The following is a 24,283-nucleotide window of genomic DNA, read 5'->3' as shown; positions in this document are numbered from 1 at the left end:
CGAAGTCTTGCCCTCTTGTGGGCGCCCTGGAGTCTGACTCGTCTTGAGGCTTAACTTTCGAGCTCTGACTGAGGGAGGCAGCGTTGGGCTTAAGGCACCGGGAGAGCTGGGTTCGAATCCCGACGGGGATATAATGGAAACCCATTGGGCAGTTATTAAATAAGAGTAATAAGTCACACTCTCTCAGCCTCAGAGGAAAGGCCAAGTCACACTCCCTTTAAATGACCTGAGTTTAGGAAGTCCTCCAGAGGCTTAATAATAATAATCTTTATTTATATACCGCCTTTCCAATAGATCAAGGCGGTTTACAAAAATGCATAAACAAGTACATAATGCACACACAACTAAGCATTCCCCCCTCACCTTAACTACGGTTAGATTAAACAAAATACAGTTAAATTAATTACATTGAAATATATTAAAATACATATTTAATGTTTTAGGGCTTCGACTCCCATCATTCCTCCATCCCTAGGCATCTGAGGAAGTAGACTCAGGTCTAGGGAAGCTCCTGCTGCCAACTTTCAGTTGATAATAATAATAATAATAAATAGAATAAAAGATATAGAGCTCTTGTAGCACCTTTGACACTAACTGCATCTGAGGAAGTAGACTGAAGTTTAGAGGAACTCATGCTGCCAACTTTCAGTTAATAGTAATAGTAATAATAATAATAATAATACAAAGTTAGAGAGCTCTTGTAGCACCTTTGGGACTGTGTTTCCAATGAAATAACCACATTTGAGGGTTTAGTATACTGTTTTAGTATACTGTTTGTTGTCATGTGTGTCTGTGTGTTTGGGGTGCCAAAGGAGTGCATTAGACAAGAGAAGCCAGTGGGCTGTGCCAGCATTGCCTGGCATGTGCAGCATCCAATGGACCAGGCAGGGCTTTGGAGGGGCTCCCATCCATCCCTCTATCCTTGCAACTCAAGGAGGAGGAAGAAGGAGAAGAGACCAAGATGCAGCCCTTTGTCTCTCCAGTGGCCAAGGCAATCTTTGTGGCTCTTTTCCTCTTTGTCATTTTGCTCATCCTCTATGTCATCCTCTGGTACATTTGCAGGGATCCAGACCTCGACTCCATCTGATGCCAGAGGGAAGGGTTTCTGCTTGTGTTGTGTGTCTGTTTGTGCCTCTGTGCCACAATTCTTGCAAGTTACAAAGTGGAAGGACTGGACTCCCAAAGAGACTCTCTTTCTGGCCAGGTAATTCAAATGCATGGGCTAAGACTGTGTTTTGTGTGTGTGTTTGCAAAAGGAGGGTGTGCATTGTCCAGGGTGGCCAGGCGTCCTCCTTTTCCCGGACGCATCCCTCCTGGACAGAGTGCCCTCCGTTTTGAGCATGCCTGGTTTTTAATAAATTACACTAATATATAAGATATATCATATATAAGCTATATGGTATTATATCTTATATATTAGTGTTCCTAACTTTTGGTTGGCAATGTCCTACATTTTTCCTTGAATGTCCTCCATTTTGAGGGGCATGTCTCCATTTGTAACTGTATGTCATCTAGATTATATATTAGTGTCTCTGGCTTTTATTTTGCAATGTCCTCCATTTTTCTGGAATGTCCCTCATTTTAAGTTACTGCAGTGCTAGAAATTTTGCAGCATGATTTTAGGAATCCTTTGCATGGGTCTTGACTCTGTGCTTGAATATTGAGTGAGAAGCTATGTATGATTATTTGGAAGTAAAACCCATTGAATTCAATGGGGGCAGCCCTAGGAGCCCAGCTCTACCATTGAGCCTGGTTGCATATGGATCTGTCCAAACATCAAGTCCCATGATATGTGTTTGTGCTTACTTGCAAGCAAGTGTACAGACGATCACAGCTTTTAGTGGAGCAAGGAAAGGGCGAAGGACTCACAACTAACAGATTAAAGAACATGACACATTCTGGATAGTACAAGACCTAACCACAGACAGAGTAGTATCTTGTACCATCCAGAATGCACTCTGCAGCTGCGGTAAGTAAGATTCTTGGGGCACCTTAGGAATGAACATATTTTGTTTAGTGTAAGCTAATATGGACTCCAGTCCAGCCTAGCCCTGCACAATGCAGAATAAATGGTATGCGTCTAAGTGGCACTTCTAAGATGTATATGATGCCCTGAGACATTGGACATCTGATGTGGTTGACTATACATGAGGGGCCATAGGATTCTTTGTCAGTTCTGGGGCAGCAGTCTGTTTGGATGCCCCATTTAGAATCTGGGTCATGACTTTTTGTAGTCAAGAATCTACTTCACCGGATGCCTTGCCTACAAAAATGAAAGTCACACTATGTCCATTCACCATTAAGTCACTACTACTCATTCACCACTGAGTCACTACTAGTGACTAGTAAGTCACTACTAGACAAAGGAGGCTATACTCCATTTGTCAGCTTCCTGTGGTTAGCAACCTACAGGTCTGATATTCTAATATCTTTCAGGAAATGTCTCTATATGAATATTGGAGAGGTGGCGTATGCTTGTTGAGGGGGATTTGAGCTTTCCAGCCCACTTACAATAATCAGACCTTCTTTCATGACACATGTTGTTGTTGATGTATGCCTTCAAGGCATTTCTGACTTATGGCAACCCTGAGACAAACCTATCTGGGAATTTTGTTGGCAAGTTTCTTCAAAGAGCATTTGCCATTTCCATCTTCTGAGGCTGAAAGAGTGTGACCTACCCAAATGTGCCCAGTGGGTTTCCATGGTCCAGCCAGGATTCAAACCTTGGTCTCCAGAGTCATAGTTCAGTGCTCAGACCATTAGACCACGCTGGCTCTTTTCCTAACACATACAAATAAATAAATCTAGGAAAGAAGTGTGGCCTGCATAAATGTTGCAGCATGGAGTGTTGCTGTTCAGTGGTCCAGCCAGCCATGCCTTCTTTCAGAATAGCCTACAGCCAGCATGATGTAGAGATTTGAACATTGGACTATGACTCTGGAGTCCAGGGTTCGAATCCCAGCTCAGCCATGTGACCTGGTGACCTTGAGCAAATCACACTCTCTCAGCCTCAAAGGATGGCAATGGCAAACCTCCTCTGAAGAAACCTGCCTAAGGTTCACCTTAGGCTCACCATAAGTAGGAAATGACTAGAAGGTACACAACTATGACAAATTTCATTCTCCTCCCATTTATTTTTCTGAACCCCTGCCAACTGCTGGTCAGCATCCTGTGACAACTGTACATACTCTTTCTTCGTTTGGCTTCTTTTGGGTCTCATGTCCTCTTGATATATATCTGATTTTTGCTTTTGCATGTGTGAATTGTCCTGTTTTGGCTACATTCCATCTGGATGTTGGAAATAGAGATGAATCACCTTCCACTCATAAAAGAGGGAGATTTAAAATGGAGACAAGAGGAATCAGAGTGGAATGAAACACTGTGTTGAGCAGGATGTTCAATAGATGACCTCCAAATATGTTGAACTATATCTCCTATCATCCACACCCATCTAGAGGGTTCTAGTTTGGGGAAGGTTGGTTTAGGAGAGCAGATACAGCTTTGGCCACTAGTCAGATTGGCTCCTTGGAGGTAATTGCATTCCTGCTGTTTATTCCATTTGACATAAGAGGATTTTTCCTCTTCTTCTGTGCTAAGCATCCTTCACCTTCATTTTCTTCTCTTTACCATCTTGTGATTTGTAAAAGCTGCGTTTATCATCTGTCAAGCATCGCCAGTGCTCTGTCATTTTTAAGGATTTGCATGTATTAGATGTACCATTCATTATGCAAATCTGTTCCCTCTCATACTGTATGTACAGATTATACTATATACATTGTGAAGGATAACTCTGAATAAAACAAAAGTTGCAGAAGAAGAGGAAAGAATTTATCAGACAAGTGAAATTGTAAGTATAAACCAATGGCAATCCGAATGCAGTCATGGGGTTTAACGTTATTCGTGATAGACTACCATACGCAATTTCGGGCAATGGCAATCTATTTTTGGACAATGGGGAGTCAGTTCGAATGCAATTCAAATTCACGTAAATTCACTGAACTAGTGAATTCATGTGAATGTGTCCTGGCCCCACTTTCTTTTCATTCGAAATTAAGAGAAATTTCTCCCGTGTGATAAACTCCAAAGACTTCCTTATTGGTTTATTTTGGTTTTGTTCCACACTATATCCCAAGAGGTCCAGTGGCAGGCATATATAGTTTATCCATTCCCTTTTATTTCTTTTAAGGTTATTCTCATGTGGTATTGTGTGTGTTTGTATTTGACAGTATGAACCTCTCTCAATATATATTTATCCGGACATAAGCCACTATGAAGCGGACTATAGTCCATAAACACCATACCTTTCAATATCTCATAGATGAAAACCAGGATACATAGAGCAAAGCAACATGGTCAAGACGGCAAATGTTATTAATGAGGGTTTTATGATAAACATAAAGAAGCATGCAAGCAAATATAGGAATCAAAAATAGCTCTGTCATTTCTACCTGGGTAAAAAATAGTTTTTGTGGTATGCTAATTTCTTATTTTGTTTTTCTTTCAAGGAATGGCTCACCTACGATAGATTTCTGGCACACCTTAAAGCTCATAGTGTTCATTCAAAGGTATATGCTGATGATGACCCAAAGAGGCATAATGTGATGATGTTGATAATAGCAGTGATGGTAGATACCACAACATAAGAACTAATGGCTTCTGTGGATTATGAATCAGGTTTCTCCTGTAAGGAACAGGAAGGATTGCAGCAATGCTAAATAAAAGTTCTGCCAGTGGAATCCTGGGATCTGTAGTTTGGGGAGGCACAGAAGCACTTCGCTCAGAATTTTAAATGCCTCTCCCTACATTGCAGATTTCAAGGTTCTGTAGAAAGAAACCACAGGCAGCTAAAATGGAATGACAGTGCTATAACTCTGTAATGTGAATGACCCCTTACTCAGGAATACCGTATGCTGATGCTGAACTGTCTTTAAGCAGAAGATGGGGCTGGTTTTCACATCCCTCCCTCCCCCCCAAACTTCCCAAATATTAGTTGTTAAAATTATAAATTGTGTGATGTATTTTTTCCCCTGCCTTACCTTCCCAATTTCTAGCTTTGGGGCATTTTCGTAGAGCACCACAGGAGAGTACAAATAAGAAAAGCTTTATATTTGTCACTAAATCTGCGCCTTGCTCTTCAGCTTGCATAGCAACGTATACTCTGAACTACTCCACTGAAGGATTTATTCATTGATATTCTTGTCAGAACCTTTGTTGTAATCACCCCTGAATTACATTTCCCTTCCCATTCACAGTTCGTTCAGTAACTTAATTGCAAAGAAAAAAAATGAGACAAAAAGGGGGGGGGGGGAATCCATGTTCAACACCATCTAAATTCTAACCACAAACCCCCTGAGCACCTACACCGACAGTTTGCTCTCCTTTACTTAATACATTCCCAAGAATTCACTCTCTTGAAGATTTTAAATCCTGGGAAACTTGGCCAGACAACTTGGTCCCAAATAGTTAATGGCATTAAATTCAGAGTTACAACCAGCACTTTGAACTGTACCCAAAAATTTATTAGTGGCAATGTCATCATCATTAATGTTATTGCTATTGTTATTATTAACAATTAATAATGAATTACATAGGGTTTTCTTAGGCAAGGGATACTAAGAGGTGCCTCTGAAATAAAGCCTACAGCCCCTGTTATTCCTTGGTGGTCTCCCATCCAAGTACTAACCAGGACTGACCCTGTTTAGCTTGCAAGATCAGACAAGATCTCGTACTTTCAGGGCATCTGTGCCACTCTCGCAAATATTACTTCCTTCTAAATCTAGGAAGCTGTTTCCATTTAGAAGGTGGTTTCTTGCCATTAGTATTTTTGAACCTGGTATATATGCCTTCATGCTTTTGCATGTAACTTATAGAGGTTTTGCTCCTGAGGGATGGTTTCTATAGTAGGGTAGAGATGAGGGAGGCAGCTTCAGGAGCATCTTATCATTTAATTATTAGAATGCTAACAAAATGTGGCAAATTTATGCTAATCTGCTTCTCCAGTCAAGCTGTGCTTTTGGGCTCAACCTGGGGTGCTGAGGTTTACGAGAATCTGCGCACGCTTCTTCGGCATTTGAGACAAAGCTCATGAATCTTTCAGGAATGATCTTGGTTCCCCACCACCACCAACCTCAGCAAACCCACAAGTACTTTAGGATGCATCTTAAATAAGAAAGATGGCAAAGTTTGACCAGCATCTCTAATGAATGCAGGCCATCACAGAACAATAAGCAGAACCCTGCCGGAGCAGAATAAAGCACAAACATATCAAAGTGGTATATTCTATGAGCATTGTGGAAGGTTCCACCAAAAATACTGTTCCCAGACAGCCATGTGTGGTTGTGTGTGTGCGTGTGTGTGTGTGTGTGTGTATGCAGGATTGCTATTTTCTATGCAAAAAAGGAAGTCTTGCACATACAACCCCCCCTCACCCCACACATGCACATACAAATCTTGCACAAAAACAGCAATCTTGCTGCAAAATTAGCCGCATGGTTTGTTGGGTAAGAATGCTGCTTGCTGCACAAGATTTTGTTGTGCAAGACTCCTGGGTTTTTGTATAGAAAATCTTGCATAAAAGTATGCATGGTGAAGAGAGGCAAGTGTGGAGATCTCAGAAAGTGCATGTGCTTCAGGAAGAGAAGGGGCATGTGTAAACACTAACAGTAAATTACCACAAACATGCATTCCTATGTTTCTGGTAGATATACATCCATCCTAATTGTCATAGGAGTTTATCACATGGAGGGAAATTGGAAGTTTAAACAGGGTTTATCCCATGAAAATCACACAATTACTATTCAATCGCAATTAAAATTTTCATACACAGCAGTCATTATCCCGGAAATAACCAGGGAATAACCAGGCAATAAAGAGCAACAAATCTATTCACGGGATTTTCCTGTGAATGATTTGTTGCTCTTTATTGCCTGGTTATTCCTGGGTTAATGGTACTTTAAATGCTTTTGATTACGACGTCGTGTGAAAAGTCTTATTGCAGTTGTTTGGTTTTCATGGAATATTCCCAGAATAATGGTACTTTATTCACAAGTTTGTGTGAAAATATTAATCACGAATGCACAATTTTCACGGGATAAACCCCATTTACACTTCCAATTGTCCCCATGTGATAAACTCCATAGAGTCTCAGCCTGCAAAAGTTGCTATACCCAACATGTGTCGCTGTGACCAAATCTGAAATCTCAAGGAACAGTGCAGTTGGCGCACAAGCTTTAATTGTGCAAATGCACTCCTGGCCATCACTGAATGCTGAATTTTCAGGCTCAGAGTTGAATCCAAGAGCACATGAAAGTTGCTGCCCTGTGTCTTCAAGGACAAAGGTGAAAGTGCATTGCATCTTAAAGCTCTTAGTGCCACTAACTAATTCTTAGAAAAGGAATTTCAACTTTTTACACTTGGGGCAGGGTGACCCACACAAAAACTAAGAACATACTACATAAATGTACCATGGGTAGGATGGTCTCTGAAAAGGAATCCCAGGTGAAGGTATTGCCAGTCACCAGCAATCTATAAATCATGGAGTTGAAATGTACCCCTAGCTCAAGCCATTCTTGGTATAGGGTTCCATAGCTAAGCCATCGTTGCCAGGTGGTTATCCAAACTCTGTTTAAAAACCACCTTTGCACATATTCTATTTTGCTGTCAAACAGCTCTTACCGTCAAGTTCTTTCTAACATTTAGCGGAATCGCCTTTCTTGTACAGTCGGTTTTCCATATCCACAGATTCAACCTTCCATGGCTTGAATTTGTTTTTTCAAATCCAAAATGCAAACCTTGATTTTGCTATTTTATTTAAGGGGCATCATATCACTACTCCACTGTATATAATGGGACTTGAGGACCCACAGATTTTCTTATTCACAAGAGGCCTTGGAACCTAGCGGCTAACAAGGGCCAACTGTAATTTGAGTCCATTGGTTTGGGCCCTATCCTCTGGAGCTTATTCCATCTTCCATATGACAACCCTTCAGATATTTAAAGATAGCAGTCATATCACCTCTGAACCTCCTTTTCTGCAGGGAAAACATACTCAACTCCTTCAACTGCTCCTCATGAGCTTGGTTTCCAGGCATTTTACCATTCCCACTTGAATAGAGACTTGATCTGAGATTTTTTGCCTTGAAATGATAGCCTTTATTATGTAGGCTTCAAAGATATAGCTGTGTTAGTCTATGAAACCAGTATGTGGAGAGATCTTGTTGCACCTTTGGGACTATATGAAATCAAATGCATCTGAGGAAGTAGACTTAAGTCTATGAAAGCCCATGCTTTATTTTGTAGTTATGGTTCCTCCATAGTTACAAGCATGCCTTTATTTCCACTTGTGAACTGACGGAAGAAAATAACTTTTGTTGAGAATAATAGACACAGAACAACCTGTTTTTTCAGAACATACAGAAAATTGCAAGTGAGTAGACTCTATGCCAAACGTAGAGCAGTCGCATGGCAAACAATTGCTATCAAGTGTTACCCTGCGACCCAGAAATGTAAGCCTGCGTTCAAAAAATAAAATGTAAATATTAACTGACTGTGGTGCTGTGATGAAAGAAAGAAAGAAAGAAAGAAAGGAGCGGGGAGAAACAACAACCACAACTCAGCTCTAGGGTTAAATGATGGATGCCTCCCAGATAGTATTTTGTGTAAATAATTCAAATGCACTTGGTTGCTTTCCTGATTCCCTGGGCTGCCAAGTGAAAGAAGCGGAAGCAATTGTCAGAATAGCATTAAATATTTCCTCTCCTGAAGGAATGTAATTGTGAGAAGCCTGAGAATTGTGGCTGAATTAAGGGGAAGCTGAATCTGCATCTACTAAGCTGCCACTGTCCTCCACTGGTTGGAGTGAGAGGGTTGGAAAAGTGCTTTTTGGTGCTGTTATTATTGCCTGCTTTCTTCTTCTTTTTCTTCCAGGATGCTTATATATCTAACAACTTTCTGCAAAGATGTGCATGTTCTGTGAAAAAAAACAGTCACAGATCCAGTTGCCTGCTCAGAAAGGTACAATTCTGGCTTGCTCTTTTAATTGTTCTAAACTGTCCTGAGCAGCAAAGAAATATTGGCAATAAAGATAGAGATGTGTTTTCTGTACATTAGTGGCTGTGTACCTTCAAGTCGTTTCTGATTTATGGCGAGCCTCAGACAAGCCTATCATGGGGTTTTCTGGGCAATATTTATCCAGAGGAAGTTTGCCATTGCTTTCCACTGAGGCTGAGAGAGTGTGACTTGCCCAAGGTCACTCAGTGCATTTCATGGCTAAGCTGGGAATCAAACTCTGGTCTTCAGAGTTTATCACACAGAGGGCGAATTGGTAAAATCCCGTGCAGAAACGGGATTTAAAAATCCAGGTGGTGTTTGCCAGATGCGTTGGCGTGAAAGAGAAATTACGCGAAAATAATCAAAACGGAAAGCTCCTTTGTACTTTCCGAATTTAGCGAAAGTAAAAAGGTGCTGGTTTTGACGACTTTGCATTTGGGTTGCTTTCGCGTTATTTCTCTTTCACACAAACATTGTCTGAAAAACATCCAGCAAATGTGGTTTTTTTCAGCTTTCTGTTCAGGTTAACCCCAAATGTTGTCTGAAAAACAACCCGCAAATGCAGGTTGTTTTCAGTTTAAATTTAGTTTCTGCACGGGATTCATCCTGTGAGATTAACTCCATAGTCCACTATGTTGGCTCATACATACATAGGCCTGAATTCAATTGTTACTTGACTAGAGTAGACACATTGAATCTAGGGGACTTGTTTTGCAAGATTCATTAATTCAGTGGGTCTATTTTGGCAGGTGTGAATGATGGGTTTTAGCCCATTTATTTAGGATGCCACTCTATCCAAGAGTAAGTTCTGTTTCACTTTGTGGGGCTTCTTTAGAACAGAATGTATAGGACTGCACTTTTAAACTGGTTTAATAATGACTTCATTTCCCTAAGAAACTTTACTTCTAGAAGGGAGATATTGCCAAGTCCCAGCTCCTTTGGTTATTACATGTTACTGATAATCTGCAACACCAGGCTGCATGCTGACTTCATTTATATTTTGCAATAAGCCTCTCATTTGTAGATTTAAAAGCCAAGAGGGTTGGTCCTCCTGCAGCTTCCATAATTATACTGTGCTCATTTTCTTATAGCTGGCACTCACATACTGGGAGGGAAGGCTAAAACCCACAGGTCCTGCCCCCAGTTCCATCAGTATTAGGGTCATTCCCACTTGGAGTATAATCCGTGTTCCAATCTGGCTCCACTCTGCTTTCTAAGCGATTCCCAAAAGGTCCCTCGTTCTCACTATCAAAAGGGACCTTTTGTGGAATCGCTTTTTTTGCTGGGAACGCTTGTTGTTCCCATTAGATGGAGCCGGGGAAGGCGGCAGCCCTTCTGCTGATCACCCACTTCCTCGGGAACCCCTTTGGAAAGCTGTGGTCCCGACTGGACACTCTCTTCCTTTCTCACTTCCTCCTCTCCCCTCCCTCTCTTCTCCCTCTCTCCTTTTTCTTTTCCTTCCTTCCTGCTTACCTTCCCTCTTTCCTTCCTACTGCCACCGCTTCCCTTAAGGTAGCAGGCCTTGTGGCACTGCTGCAGTGGTGCCGTGGTGGCAGCAGGAAGGAAAGAGGGAAGGTAAGCAGGAAGGAAGCAAGGAAAAGAAGGGGGAGAAGGAAGGAAGGAAGAAAGAAAGGAAGGAAGGGAGGGAGGATAGAGGAGGGAAGGAAGAGAGAGCTGCTGCATCTGCACTGCAGGATGGGAGCAGGGCAAGGGCAGGGGACCCAGGTGGAGGGAGGAGGAGGAGGGATATATATATATATATAATCAAAAAAATTGATCTATTGCTAAAGCAAGTGGTTGCTTTAGCAATATATTGCTTTGTTGATTATTTCTACTGCAAAAAAAAAGAAAAAAGAATTGATTCTGATCTGGCATTCGCACTTATTGGGCACACTTTAGAATCGATTCTTCCCCCCCCCAAAAAAACCACTTCCAAAGTATTGTCAAGAAACCCCAGGTTATTTGGGTTTGCCCTGCTTCTTTCCTCCTGGAATCGATCCAATGAGGATCGGAAGTAGTTTCAAATGGGAACGAAGGTCGTTTGCCCCGAATCCCGCTTCAGAGCAAACTGCAGTGGGAATGCCCCCCATATATTCATGGTCATCATTCGCGCAATTACATGCCGTTTTTGCTTTGTTTGCGGGATGCTGTGAATGCGCTTTAATCTCTCTTTAATGCCGAAATTAACCCCAGTGTGATAAACACCTCAAGCTGCTGCCAGATCTCTTACCCTGGGCTTGTTCTTGTTCTAGTTGCTTGTTCTACATGAGTGGTCCCCAAACTGTGCTCCTTATGGGATTTTGGACTTCAGCTTCCAGCATCCCAGGCTATTGGCCAACATGGCTGAGACTTCTGGAAGCTGAAGTCCCAAAAAAATCTCTTAAAAGGGCACAGGTTTTTTTTTTTGGTGGGGGGACCAGTGTAATCTAATATGGATCAGACCCATTGTGTGATTTTAGGCTTGGAAGGCAATGAAAAAAGCAAAGACTGCCAATCTAGAACTGATGAAACCCAGCTGCAGCAAGGAGGGACCATTAGTGGGGCAGGAGTGCCACCTGGTGGTCAAGGCTGGTAATTGCCACAAAGCTTCGAAATGCATTGCTGGCTGCTGCCACTCCTCTTTCTTTTTCCAGTTACTTCTGATTTTATGACTGAACCTGGGGTTTTCTGGGCCAGATTCGCCCAGAGGGAGTTTGTAATAAAGTTCCTCTAAGGCTGAGAGAGTGTGACTTGGCCACTCTTGATTCAGAGCATGCCACTTGCCTAGATCTTGCAAGGATTTGAACCCAGGTGGAGTTGCATCAGTGCCAACAACTCAAACCAAATGCACCAAATGTTGGTTTTTCTCTGCTCCTGGGTCACCAGAAATGACAGTCCCCGGGATGCCAATGCGATGTCAAACTGGATCAGTTCTGCAGTGTGGATGCAGCAGCCTTCAGCCTCGAGAGCAAAGAGGAGCAAGGCTTCCAAGGAGGAGGAGCGACTCCTCCTCTGCTTTCGGTGCTTCTGGAGGGTGGATCCCACATGATTTCCTGCCAGATCCCCAGCGATCATGGGGCTGGAGCTGAAGATCAGGGGCTTCGGGCTCAACCTGATCCGGATCTGTCTTCTTTCCTCCACCAGGATCTTCTTGGGATCCTCTGGAACTCCAGCAGGTAAGGCTTGGACCTGGGCTGCCCAGGCAGAAGGAGAAAAACAGCTTGCATCCCCACTGCAGAAACAAACCGGGTTGACACCGCTTGCACTTGCAAAGGCTGCAGGCAAAGGAGAGTTCTGGGAGTGTCCTTTGGATCTGGCCCCAGAGCAATCTGGCACAAAAGGCTCCATGGTCCAAGACACATTGCAGAGATAACCCACTTTCAGACCGCTTTAACTGCCCTGGCTCAATGCTAAGGGATTCTGGGGACTGGAGTTTTTTGGGTGACATTGAGCCTCCTCTGTCAGAGAGCTCTGGGGCCACCAGAAACTACAGTTACCAGGATTCCCTAGAACTGATCCAGAGTAATTAAAGTCCTCTGTGTGTTTAGGACCAGAGGCCTTTGGTGCTACAGTAAACTACAATTCCCAGGATTCCCTAGCTCTGAGCACAAGGCAGTTCAAGCAGTCTCAAAGTGGATTATTTCTGCAGTGTGTTTAGGACCAGAGGGTTCTGGGTTCCACAATAAACTACAATTCCCAGGATTCCTTAGCACTGAGCAGTCTCAGTTCAAGAAGTCTCAAATGGGATTATTTTTGTAGTGTGGATCTGTGCTGTAGCAATAAACCGGTTTGACGCCACTTGAACTGCCAGGGCTCCAATCTATGGATATCCTGGGATTTGTAGTTTTGTCCTCGCACCAGAGCTTCAAAGGAAAAAGGACAGGGATCCAAATGGGCTACAGTGCCCAGAATCCCCCCATCCAACATGGTTGTGGATTCTGGGAGCTGTCATGCAAAGATAAAGTCAATTTTGCTCCAATCGCATAAAGTCAAGCGCATAAAGTCAAACTCCAGAGTCTCAGGCAGCATCTGCACTGCAGAAATAATCCAGTTTGGCACTGTTTTAACTGCCAGGGCTCCATGCTATGGAATCCTGGGATTTGAGTGGCACCAGAGCTCTGACAGAGAAGGCTAAAGGTTTTCCAAAACTACAGTTCCTAGAATTCCATAGTATTGTGCCAGGGCAGTTAAAGCGGTGTCAGACTGCTTTATTTCTGCAGTGTGGATGCAACCCTTGAAGGAAAATGCGTCCTCCAATCCACTTCTTGGCAGTATATAGCACTGTTGTTGTTTTTAGCATGGGGGATCAAAGGTGTAACCGCACTCCACATTTGTAGCAGTTTGATTGCACTGTTTACTGCACTGGGTCCATGCTATGGAAACCTGGGATTTGTAGCTTTCATGAGATGCTAACACTGTGTTTCAGGAGCTTGGACTTTTGCAAAGGGCAAATCCTAGGATCCCATCAGAAAGAGCCAAGTGCTATAACTGCGCAGTGTGCATGCAGCCCAAGATGCGAATCTCAGGCATCCCTACGAAGGAACCAAAGTAGGATCAAACTGCTGTAACTGGTGGGCAACCGAGAAAAGGCCAGGAGGGTTCTAAGATGGACATTGTTCCCCCACTAATTATCAATATTTGGACGTTTGAGACTCTTCCAAAATTTTGCACAGCCTAATTTAATTGCCAATATCATATACCAGGCGATCTTTCCATGCCTTTTTTGTATTTATGAGTTTTGATAAAAAATTACCAACACAAAGAGTTCCAGATCCCCTGACAATTTTAAGAGATTCACTCAGTTTCATGGATGTGCGGCTAATACCTTTATATGTATTTATTGCTTCTTGGTGTATTTAATGCACAGCTAACCCACTTTTTTCTTGCTAATGTGTTTGCACTGATGCCTCTCTCTCCCCATTTTTAATCTCACAATAATCCTGTTAGGTAGATTAGGCTGAGAAATAACCAATGCCCTTTGGTCACCCTGTAAAATGTATGTCAGAGTAAGGATTTACCATATATACTCGACTATAGGTATAAGTCGAGGGCAGGTTTGGGGACCCAAATTATGGATTTAGATATGACCTGTGGATAAGTCAAGAGTTAAACTTAGGTGCGTGTAACAAAGGATGTAAAGGATGACACAAAGGAAAATGAGGCCAAAGAACTTAGAAAATTATGACAGGCATAACTGTTTGTACTCATCCTAAAGGCTGAATAGATGAGAGAGGGGATCCATGCTTCTTTTTGGTGCTCCCAGGATGGACTAAGATCTTGCTTTTTACCACTCTGTTCAGAAAAAGGGGATGACTCCTTTTGAGATATATAAGAGTTAAAGTACAATGTAAAGTATTTACATTGACCAGTGGATAAGTTGAACCAGCTTTTTGGGATCGATCTTTTGACTAAAATCCCCAAATGAATATAAGTCTCCCCAGTCCCACTCTGACAATCTACTTCTTGAATAGGCATATTGTCCCACCAGCTCTAGCTAGGATAGCAAGTGATAAAGGATGATGGGACCTTCAGTCCAACATCAGTCTCATTTTGTTCCCTTCCTTGCTCCAACCACTACACCAGTGATTCCCCAACTCTGGTCCTCCAGGTGTTTTGGACATCAGCTTCCAGAAGTCTCAATCATCTTAGCCAATGGTCTGGGATTCTGGGAGATGAAGTCCAAAAATATCTGGAGAACCAAAGTTTGGGAACCATTGCACTACACTATGATGTTGGTTTCATAGTCTCGCTGCAGACTTAGCAGTGGCTGATGTAAGCCTCAGCTAAATTACTCTTGCTGTTGGCACTGAAAAGCAACAATTTTTAAATTTAAGTTTTGGAGGTCTGTCTACTCCCCAACCATTCCAAGACTCAGAGCAGCCTACAGCCAGATTTTATTTTGTCTGAAGTTGTTATCAGTAAATAAAATTGACTTTCAATACATTGATTTATTAAATGTCTCCACCATCCTTATGCAGCACTGTTTACCAAAATGGATAAGGTGGTTTAGAAAAATAAGGTTAAAATATAATGTATATGTGTATGTGTATATTTGTGTATTTAATACCAAGAATTGGAATGAAATGGCTAAAACTTGCAGGATGAACCTGTTTGGCATGATTCTTCAAAGCAAGCCCAGAGAAGCTGAGGCAACTGTACTTGGCGAAGGTTTCCTGTAGCGCTCTCTTCCCAGTGCACTCGAGGCACGGATATTTTTATTGGTATAAAATGCTATCAAACAAGATTATTGCAATAACCAGCTCACATCCTGGAAATGCCGCACATCCCGTTTGAACAGTGTCATTCATTTCTGCAGCGCTTTTCTAACAGTGCCTTAATATCTCTTAAGCAAGTTTTATGGCACTGATCCTTTAAAATGGTATTATTCTACATGGGCTGATTCTGGTTTCTATAATAGGTTGATCTGCTTCTGGTTTCTATAATAGGGTTAAGGAGTTAAAATTAGCGAGAGAGAAGTTCCACTCCGCTCATTGTTCCCCAGTTAGCACTGACTCACAGCGCTCAAAAAAACATGTCCTTTAACTCGAGATGGCATGAACGTTCTCTTCATCATCGCCGATGACCTGCGTCCCGCGTTGGGTTCCTACGGAGATGCCTTGGTGAGATCGCCAAATATTGATCAGCTGGCTTCGCGAAGTGTTGTGTTCCAAAATGCATTTGCACAGGTAAGCAATGCTCCTTTACATTAGGTTCCCATACAAAATCTTTAAAAAGTACATGTTAAGTTTCCCTTATCTGAAATCCTTGGGACCAGAAGCGCTTTGGATTTCAGATTTATTTTGGGGGGGATTTTGGAATCTTTGCATATACAGTATGTCATGCGAATCGTGGAGACGGGACCCAAGTCCCAATGTGAAATTCATTTGTATTTCGTGTACACCTTATACACATCGCCTGAAGGTAATTTGATGCGCAATTGTTTTTAAAAGGTTTGGGCACGAAACAAAATTTCTGTATATGGAACCATCAGAAAGCAAAGGCGTCACTATCTCAGTCACCCACATGAATAGTTTGGGATTTTGGAGTATTGTGGATTTTCCAATCCCAGATAAGGGAGACTCAATCTGTGTAGTGTCGAAAACAACACACAAATGTGGAAATTTATGTATTGAAACTGTTGACATTACTGTATATAGTTTGTTTTCGGAAAACAATTGGGGAGGCTGTTCTCTGTCACCTTCCTTTTGTGTTTTTTTAAAAAACTGCTCAGTTACATTATGTCTTGCCTTCCCACCATTGATCTCAAAGTAGGGTCTATGGCTGTCCTCCTCCCTATTTTATCCTCACAACAGCCTTATGAGGTGGGCCAGGTAAGAGAAAAAGAGCAACTGGTCTAAGTTATTCACAACAGTTTGATGATATATACAAAACTCTTTTTTTATTCTAATATGTTTTAGAGCTGAAGTTTCTTTTTTAAAAAGCCTTTCTGTTGTATTGTTTTAATTGTATTGATTTACTTGATTTTTAAATTATCTTGAATTTTGTGTTTTAAATTGATTTAATGCTGGTAATAGTTTAATTCACTTTTTGTTGTATGGTATATGGTACTCATTTTATGGTTTGCTATATGGTAGTCATTTTAATTTGTAACCAGCCTCGAGTCCCAGATTTGAGAAAAACAAAGTTAGTAATAATGATGCCCAGATTCTCCAGACAGTTGTAGGAGTTCTGGATCTTGTAGTCCAAACTGTCTCTGGTCTAGTCTGAAACTCCAGAGTCTCAGGCAGCATCTGCACTGCAGAAATAATCCAGTTTGACACTGCTTTAATTTCCATGGCTCAGTGCTATAGAATGCTGGAAATTGAGGTTTTGGGAGACATTGAGTCTTCTCTTTTAGAGAGCTCTGGTGCTACAAGAAAGGACAGTTGCTAGAATGCCATAGCATTGAGTCATGGCAGTTAAGGTGGTGTCAAACTGGATTATTTCTGCAGTGTGGATGCAGCCTCAGGCACTTTTATCTGCTACTTTATTTGTTAACTGGAGATGCTGGTGATTGCACCTAGGATCTTATGCATGTAAAGCCTATGCTGAACCATTGAGCTATAGCTCTGCCATTCTCCTCTCTCCATTTTTCTCTTCAGCAAGCTGTCTGTGCCCCAAGCAGAGTGTCTTTCCTCACCGGTCGCAGGCCTGACACCACAAGGCTTTATGACTTCAATTCCTACTGGAGGGTGCATGCAGGAAACTATTCCACCTTGCCCCAGTACTTCAAGGAGAATGGCTACCTCACCATGTCTGTAGGGAAAGTGTTTCACCCTGGTAAGTGCTGAATTGGGAGCACAGACCTGTGAAACCTCTTAGGTCTGACTTTTCTGGTTCCTGAATCGATCCTTTTGAGTTGTTGTTCTTTTGTATAAGTAACACAGTCTCTTCTTTTTCTAGGGATTTCATCGAACCATAGTGACGACTATCCGTACAGTTGGACCATCCCAGCTTTTCATCCTTCTTCTGAAAAATATGAAAACACAAAGGTGAATGGACATTGTGGTTGCGTTTAGATCGGTTTTTCTCAACCTGGTGCCTTCTTGCTCTCTTGGACTACAGCTCCCATAATCTGTAAAACATTGTAGGATGCACTGCAACCAGCATCCTGAGGTGGTCAGGTCGGGAAAGATAGATGTAGATGAAGGTGATCAGTTACAATATACATGGCTTTTCCTTTTTCACAGCAGTTCATAGGCAACATAAGCAGATACGCCTCTGCTCTCAGGATGTTACAGTCTAAAGCCCAACTATTCTGCTCTTGTTTTACAGAAAGATCTTGCACTTCCATAAAGATTGGAAAATGTTAAGAATGAGGGTTAAAAAGGAGAAATTTGAATAAAGCAAGAGGGGAAGTGCAAAACACAGATCTTGTAATGATCTTGTAGGAAATTCCTTTCTTGTGCTCCATTGATGGAAACAACTCATCCACCATTTCTTTTCCTTTCAAGGTTTGCAAAGGGAAAGATGGAGGCCTTCATGCCAACCTTCTTTGCCCGGTGGATGTTTCAGAAATGCCTGAGGGGACCTTGCCGGATATCCAGAGCACCGAGGAAGCCCTGCGTCTATTGGACATCGTGAAAGAGCATGGCAGTAAATTCTTCCTCGCTGTTGGATATCACAAACCTCACATCCCATTCAGGTATCCCAAGGTGAGGATGCTTGGGTGAAAGGGTATGTCTAGAACAAAACAGTTTCTCTTCTAGACAGGCTCAACTTTTCAACAAAATCATAAAGGCTAGAGAGTGGGCTGCATCTGCTTCTGGAAACATGATATTTTAAAAAACTCTTTGCCTGTGTGTAAGTATTTATTTCATTTCATTTCTATGCCACCTTCCTCCCAGAAAGGGACTCAAGGCCCCTCACAATAAAAATTTAAAAGACAATTAAAATCAACTAGCTAAAAAAAGTATAAAATTTATAAACATACAGAAGTTAAAAACATAATTAAAACACACACGCTGTATAAAACCCTCCCTGACATGATTATACATTAAAAGCATGCGTGAATAAAAATGCCTTTGCCTGATGGCAAAAGGAAAGCAGATGTTTGTTGAACTATAGATCAGTATCCTTTAGGAAGGTTTTTGTGGAATTTGCCTTGATCCTGTTTTTTGGCAAAAATCCTGCTTCTGGCAGTCTCCAGGAGTGGAAAACCATATTTTTGGGGTAGAATCATTTTATTGTTATTTGCCTGGAAAGCATTGGAAGGGATTTTATACTTTCCCCCATTCCTGGTTTTTTTGGAATATTTTCATTGTCTTCTCAATCCTCTCTCCTCCCTTTCTAATCACATTGCTGACTACCAAGTGATCTTTCTAGAATAAAGTATATTTTCTTTTTCTCCAAGCCAGGGATGTGAATCACATGGCCCTCTGGATGTTGTCTCTGCATTTCTCACCATTGGCTGTGTCAGCTTCAGCTGATGGGATTTACAGTCCAATGACATCTGGAGGGTTGCGTGAGTCTCACCATTGCTCTAAACGGCCTTTGCTGTTTTATCAAGGATCTGTCTGGTGCATCTCAATTACAGTAGCAGCTTGTTCAAACTCTGCCATAGTAAGCCTGGAAATGACGATCCTATATCTTGATATTTTTTTCTCTCTCCTGAAGGAATTTCTCAAACTGTACCCCTTGGAAAATGTCACACTGGCCCCAGATCCTGATGTCCCTAAAGGACTCCCTTCTGTGGCTTACAATCCCTGGACAGACATAAGGCATAGGGAGGATGTCGCAGCCTTGAACATCAGTTTTCCTTATGGACCTATTCCAGAAGACTTCCAGGTAGGTGACTTGCATACCTCCTCACCCTAGAAAGCAGGTGAAGGACTTTTTGGTAGCCAGTGTTTAGGGGAACATAATGCAAAGTGTGCCTCTTGCAGAGAAGCATGAAGTGTAGCCCATGGGCCATATATGGTGTGTGTATATGCATTCAAGTTATCTGCCAACTTTTGGATCTCTGAAGATGCCAGCCACAGATGCTGATGAAACATTAGGAATAAACTCTTCTAGAACATGGCCACATAGCCCGAAAAACCCACAAAAAAACTATGTATATAGTACTTTTCATTTCCCCTTGGGTTGTCCGTTTTATGTATAATCAGAGGCCTGTTACAGACTGCCAAAATAAAGCTGCTTTGGGTCTCTTTGGAGGTATGCTATTTAAATGATGCATGGGTCCTAAGAGTCCGGAGGTCGCGCCAAAGCCACACTGCATTCCTAAGCACTGGAGTGCAGCTTTGGTGCAGTTTCCGGATTCTTAGGATGCATGCATCATTTAAACAGCATACCTCCAAAGAGACCCAAAGCAGCTTTATTTTAGCAGTCTGTAACAGGCCAGAATAAGTTAAATAAGTTAAAGGTTGGAGGGATTTTTTAAAAGACGGCTATTATTATTATTATTATTATTATTATTATTATTATTATTAATGGCTAAGGAAATTATATCCACTGTTGATTTGTTTAGGTAAGACAGGCAGGCAAGTTGGAAACAAACCTTCCATTTGAAAATACTGTGACTCCCTATAGGAAATGTTTTAACAGACTGCTCAGCAGTTGAAAGTTGATGATCCTGTTTTGATGCATTTTATAGCGGCAGATTCGTCAAAGTTACTTTGCCTCTGTCTCTTACTTGGACATGCTGGTTGGGAAGCTTTTGAATGGTCTGGATGATGCAGGGCTCTCTCATAACACAATTGTAGTGTTCACTGCTGACCATGGTAAGTCCTTTATGCCCCTGGGTTCTCTTGTAAACTGTGCAGTTTCATGATAAAAAAGCTATTCTCTCTACAGATTTGCAGGCCAAGATCTTACACTGAAGATAGGGAGTATAATTTTACACTGATAGAGTTACTTGACAGTTGCATGATGTGGCCTAGCTAGTGAATTGTAATATTGTGCTAGTAAATGTGTAGCAAAATACACATACACATCTACATGTGCAATATATTTGTGCAAGAAATATTTGCAATGTGCATTCAGATTTGCATGCCCAGTGTACAGTGGCACTATGTGTGCAACTCCACTTTTGTAACCCTTGGACAGAATGCAGACATTCAAGATATACTTGTGAATACATAACACACTAATAGGACTCAATCACAGATTTTCATGTGCTGCAACTTTAGGACACACATCCAGCTGGTTGGTTTTTGTGTACTTTTATCTCCAGTGGGGCTATATACCTTTTGCGGTTCTTGATCTTGTCTAGGCTGGTCACTGGGTGAGCATGGTGAATGGGCAAAATACAGCAACTTTGATATTGCAACTCGTATACCGCTGATGTTCTATGTGCCTGGACTGACAACTCCCATCTTCAACCCAGGAGAAAAGGTCTTTCCTTTTATCGATCCCTTCAGCCAAGTTTCAAGTCCAGTGCCCCAAGGTAAGCTGTTAATATTTATAGTAGCATAAAAATTGTGGGTGCAACCATTTAATTGCTGGTTTGGCTAGATTAAATCAGAATCTAAATGAAACTATAGCAGATCAAATAGGAGACTGGAGGTTCATAAAGACTTCCCTAAAGTTAAAAAGAGATGAAATGATCCAAAATTAAAAAAAAACAACAATTAAAACTTAAATCATTACACATGCATACACACACTTACAATGGCAAATTCCTGGGACTGACATAACCGGTGAGTTAAAAGCTCCACTCCAACAATCTGTTGGGTGTATACTGCACATGTCGACATATGTCAATTGTTGGTCCCTCTTAATCCTTGGTGGTTGATACTGGTTGTGTTGAGGGTGTCTGGAAATGAAACTTAAGATGACCACAAGTCCCTTCTGGTTAAGGTTTTTCATAGTGAGGTATGGGGATAAAACAGTTTTTGCAGGCCAGAATGGGCCTCCCTAGAGGATTTGTTAAGCTGCCCAAATCTTTTCCCCAGACATTTAAAAAATGTGTTTGGAAAGGTCCAGAGGGACACGATCTGCATAGGATCCTCCAAGTGCCAATCAATCAATCTGTTTATTCGGTCATTGACCAATATAAAATAATAAAAAGCAATAAAATAATAATTGTACAGCACAATTATTAACTATTATTAAAATTCAATTTGAGGAGCGTACAGCAGAGTCAAACTCTATCGATTATCGTCGACCAATTGCGAACATAACTTACATATGGCATAACAGAATTTAGCTACCTTAATTACATCATCTGGATTCTGATTATCTAGCAAATAACATAAATAAAAGGTATCAGAGTGCCATATAACACAATTTCCCCACCATTTGTAAACGCACAAGAAAGGTTAGTGTGCTACTAAAATTGCTTTAGGATGGTCGAATGTGGCCCATTAGATACATAAATGCTGGCATAAACAACAGGAATTAATCTCTGAACCACAATTAAAATTCTGATTTGACTTTCTGCAGTGGGTTTCACAGAAAATCAAGTTAATGGACTATTTGTATAGTATGCATTTTTGTACAGTATGATGTATTATGTTTGCCTGAAGGTACACCTGGCATTATTATGTTTTGTTATGAGATAATACACACACACACACCCACCCACACACACAGAGAGGTGAGTATTCTGTATCAGCTGCTCTCATAAGTTATGGGGGGAGTTATGACTGTGACACTACTGTCACAGTTGTAACTATTCAGGTTGTATCTCCACTTCAGTAATAAAGCAGTCTGACACCACTTTCACTGCTATGATCAATGTTACGGCCTTGTAGTTTTGTGAAATATTTAGCTTCCCTGTCTGGTGCCCCATCAAACTACACATCCCAGAATTCCATTGTATTGAGTCATGGAAGTTAATGCCGGGTGACCATATGCGCTCCATTTCCAGACCCTGGCCTCCATTTCAACCTTCTATTCAGGAGGAATTCTGGACCATTTTGAGCATGACTACGAAGCATGAATTTATCTTTATATGAGTGTTTTAGCTTTTATGTTGTAATGTCTTCTGTTTTTCTTGAATGCCCTTCTGTTTTTACTGTGCCTTGTCCTTCTTTGTGGTTATGACATCTAGTCGCCTGAGTTAAAGTGGTGTGAAACTGCTTTATTTCTGCAGTGTGGCAGCAGCCTAAGTAACAATCGTGAATATGGGACAGTTACTATCTGTAACTGGATGCTACTTAATCACTAAGGCGCGTTACAGACGCGCCTAAAAGTACGTGCTCAGCACATACTAGGGTTAGAAAGGGGCGTCCCTTCCGGATGCTCCCAACCCTAGTACATGCTCAGCACGTACAAAATGGCGGTGCCCGTTCTACACGGGGGGCGCCATGAAGACATCACCACCGCGCTGCCTCCAAATGAGGTGGCACGGTTGTGACGTCGCGCCGCACGAGAGCGCCTAGAGCGCCCTCTCCGCGGCACAAGAAGGAGCTCCGAAACGGAGCTCCTTCTGGGGTTTGCATCGCTGGGAGCAGCCTTTCTCCTCCTCCCCGCTGCCATCGGGTGTCCTCGGGGCTTGAAGCCCCAAGGACACCCCTTTCCAGGCCACGGGGAAGTGGCCTTTTGCAGCTTTCCCGCGGCCTGGAAAGCAGCGGATCGAGGCCTCGGAGGCTGCCGTTGTGGCAGCTGAGGCCCCGATACAGCAGGGAAAGGGCCGGATACAGGCCGCCCCAAAGGGGCGGTCTGTAACACGCCCCAGTAACTAAATAGATGATGCCGAATACTGGCCATTTCTTAAAAAAAAAACATTTATTTTTCAATGTTGCAGCCAGTGTGCAGTTGTTATTCAGTTATACAATAATATGATCTCCCTTTTGCCCCAACTTAGGGCAACCCAAAGAAATGGTTGAGTTGGTGTCCCTCTTTGCAACGCTTGTGGAACTTGCTGGATTACAAGTGCTTCCTGCGTGTCCCCAGCCTTCATTTCAAATCTCCCTGTGTACCGAAGGACAAAGCATGGTCCAGTATTTCCCATCCATCCATGGAGGGCAGAAGAACAACCATGACAGAGGAGAGGACTCTGACCCTCCCATTGCGATCAGCCAGTATCCCCGGCCGGGAGATACTCCAGAGTGGGACTCCGATCTGCCAGCGCTGCAGGATATAAGAGTGATGGGCTACTCCATTCGTACCCCCGACTACAGGTGCACTGTGTGGTTTGGCTTCGATCCCAACAACTTTACGGTCCATCTAAGAGACGTCCACGGAGGGGAGCTTTATTTCACAGAGAGTGACCCCAACCAAGATCACAATGTATACAGAAATGACACTCACAGTGGCCCCCTTACCCAGAAGTTTTGCAAAATCCTGCAGCATTAAATTGAGGGTTGGTTTCTTATCTGCAAAATGCTCTTATTGAATCAATAGTTGCACTGCTTATATACACACAGACAGACAGAGCTTTGTGTTATACACAAAGGGGTCTCTTGAATGATAGTTAGCTTTGTGCTAAGTGCTGAATATGTTGTGTTCTTGATTTTTTTATTAGTTCTCTGTTAATAAACCCGTTTTCTTTTATCACTTTTGTGAGGTTGTGGCAGGTTCCTTGTCCAGATTGTCCCCTTAATTCCAATCCTTAGGTTCCTATCACTTACCCTGCCTTTTAACCCTTAAAAGCTCTTCTTGGGTCCAGGTCGCAATATGATACAGTGATTAGCAAATTGCACCCAGTTCTTTTCTGCAAAAGGCTTGGTGCAAAGAACTAGTTCATTGTGACGATAAATTTTGATTATATATTTTTATATATTTTGATGATATATTGTGCCGTGATGATTAAGGCCCAACTGCATGCACACTCACCTTTTCATTCTCTCTAGTTTAAATGTGGGTTTGC

General features: G+C 42.1%; 1 protein-coding gene across 5 annotated transcripts; it reads left to right on the top strand.

The window, feature by feature from the left end:
• Nucleotides 1–10: 10 nt before the first annotated feature.
• Nucleotides 11–23,970, top strand: IDS (iduronate 2-sulfatase). Of its 5 annotated transcripts, none has more exons than XM_089537109.1 (12): nt 11–110; nt 1,063–1,204; nt 4,506–4,565; nt 8,926–9,012; nt 15,577–15,713; nt 17,130–17,307; nt 17,431–17,519; nt 17,982–18,182; nt 19,144–19,314; nt 20,123–20,249; nt 20,741–20,914; nt 23,279–23,970. In XM_089537109.1, the coding sequence occupies exons 4-12, from the start codon at nt 8,958–8,960 to the stop codon at nt 23,767–23,769; spliced, it is 1,623 nt and encodes a 540-aa protein (XP_089393235.1). In that variant the 5' UTR covers nt 11–110; nt 1,063–1,204; nt 4,506–4,565; nt 8,926–8,957; the 3' UTR covers nt 23,770–23,970. The 5 variants fall into 5 exon arrangements, with proteins under 5 accessions (XP_089393235.1, XP_089393236.1, XP_089393239.1 ...); XM_089537110.1 differs by having other exon boundaries at nt 15,474–15,713; XM_089537113.1 differs by lacking the exons at nt 11–110; nt 1,063–1,204; nt 4,506–4,565; nt 8,926–9,012 and adding an exon at nt 12,133–12,203.
• Nucleotides 23,971–24,283: the final 313 nt, after the last annotated feature.

The sequence above is a fragment of the Sceloporus occidentalis genome, unplaced genomic scaffold (assembly GCF_023333645.1).
Source record: "Sceloporus occidentalis isolate IW3139 unplaced genomic scaffold, rSceOcc1.0.p SCAF_8, whole genome shotgun sequence".
In the NCBI taxonomy this organism is placed as follows: domain Eukaryota; kingdom Metazoa; phylum Chordata; class Lepidosauria; order Squamata; family Phrynosomatidae; genus Sceloporus; species Sceloporus occidentalis.
This window is presented reverse-complemented; position numbering and strand designations above follow the sequence as displayed.

Excerpts from the sequence above, each read along its gene's own strand:
- IDS (XM_089537109.1), top strand. The coding sequence starts at position 8,958 with ATGTGCATGTTCTGTGAAAAAAAACAGTCACAGATCCAGTTGCCTGCT. Across the intron at positions 18,183-19,143 it reads TCCCATTCAGGTATCCCAAG|GAATTTCTCAAACTGTACCC; the intron begins GTGAGGATGCTT and ends TCTCTCCTGAAG. Across the intron at positions 19,315-20,122 it reads CTATTCCAGAAGACTTCCAG|CGGCAGATTCGTCAAAGTTA; the intron begins GTAGGTGACTTG and ends TGCATTTTATAG.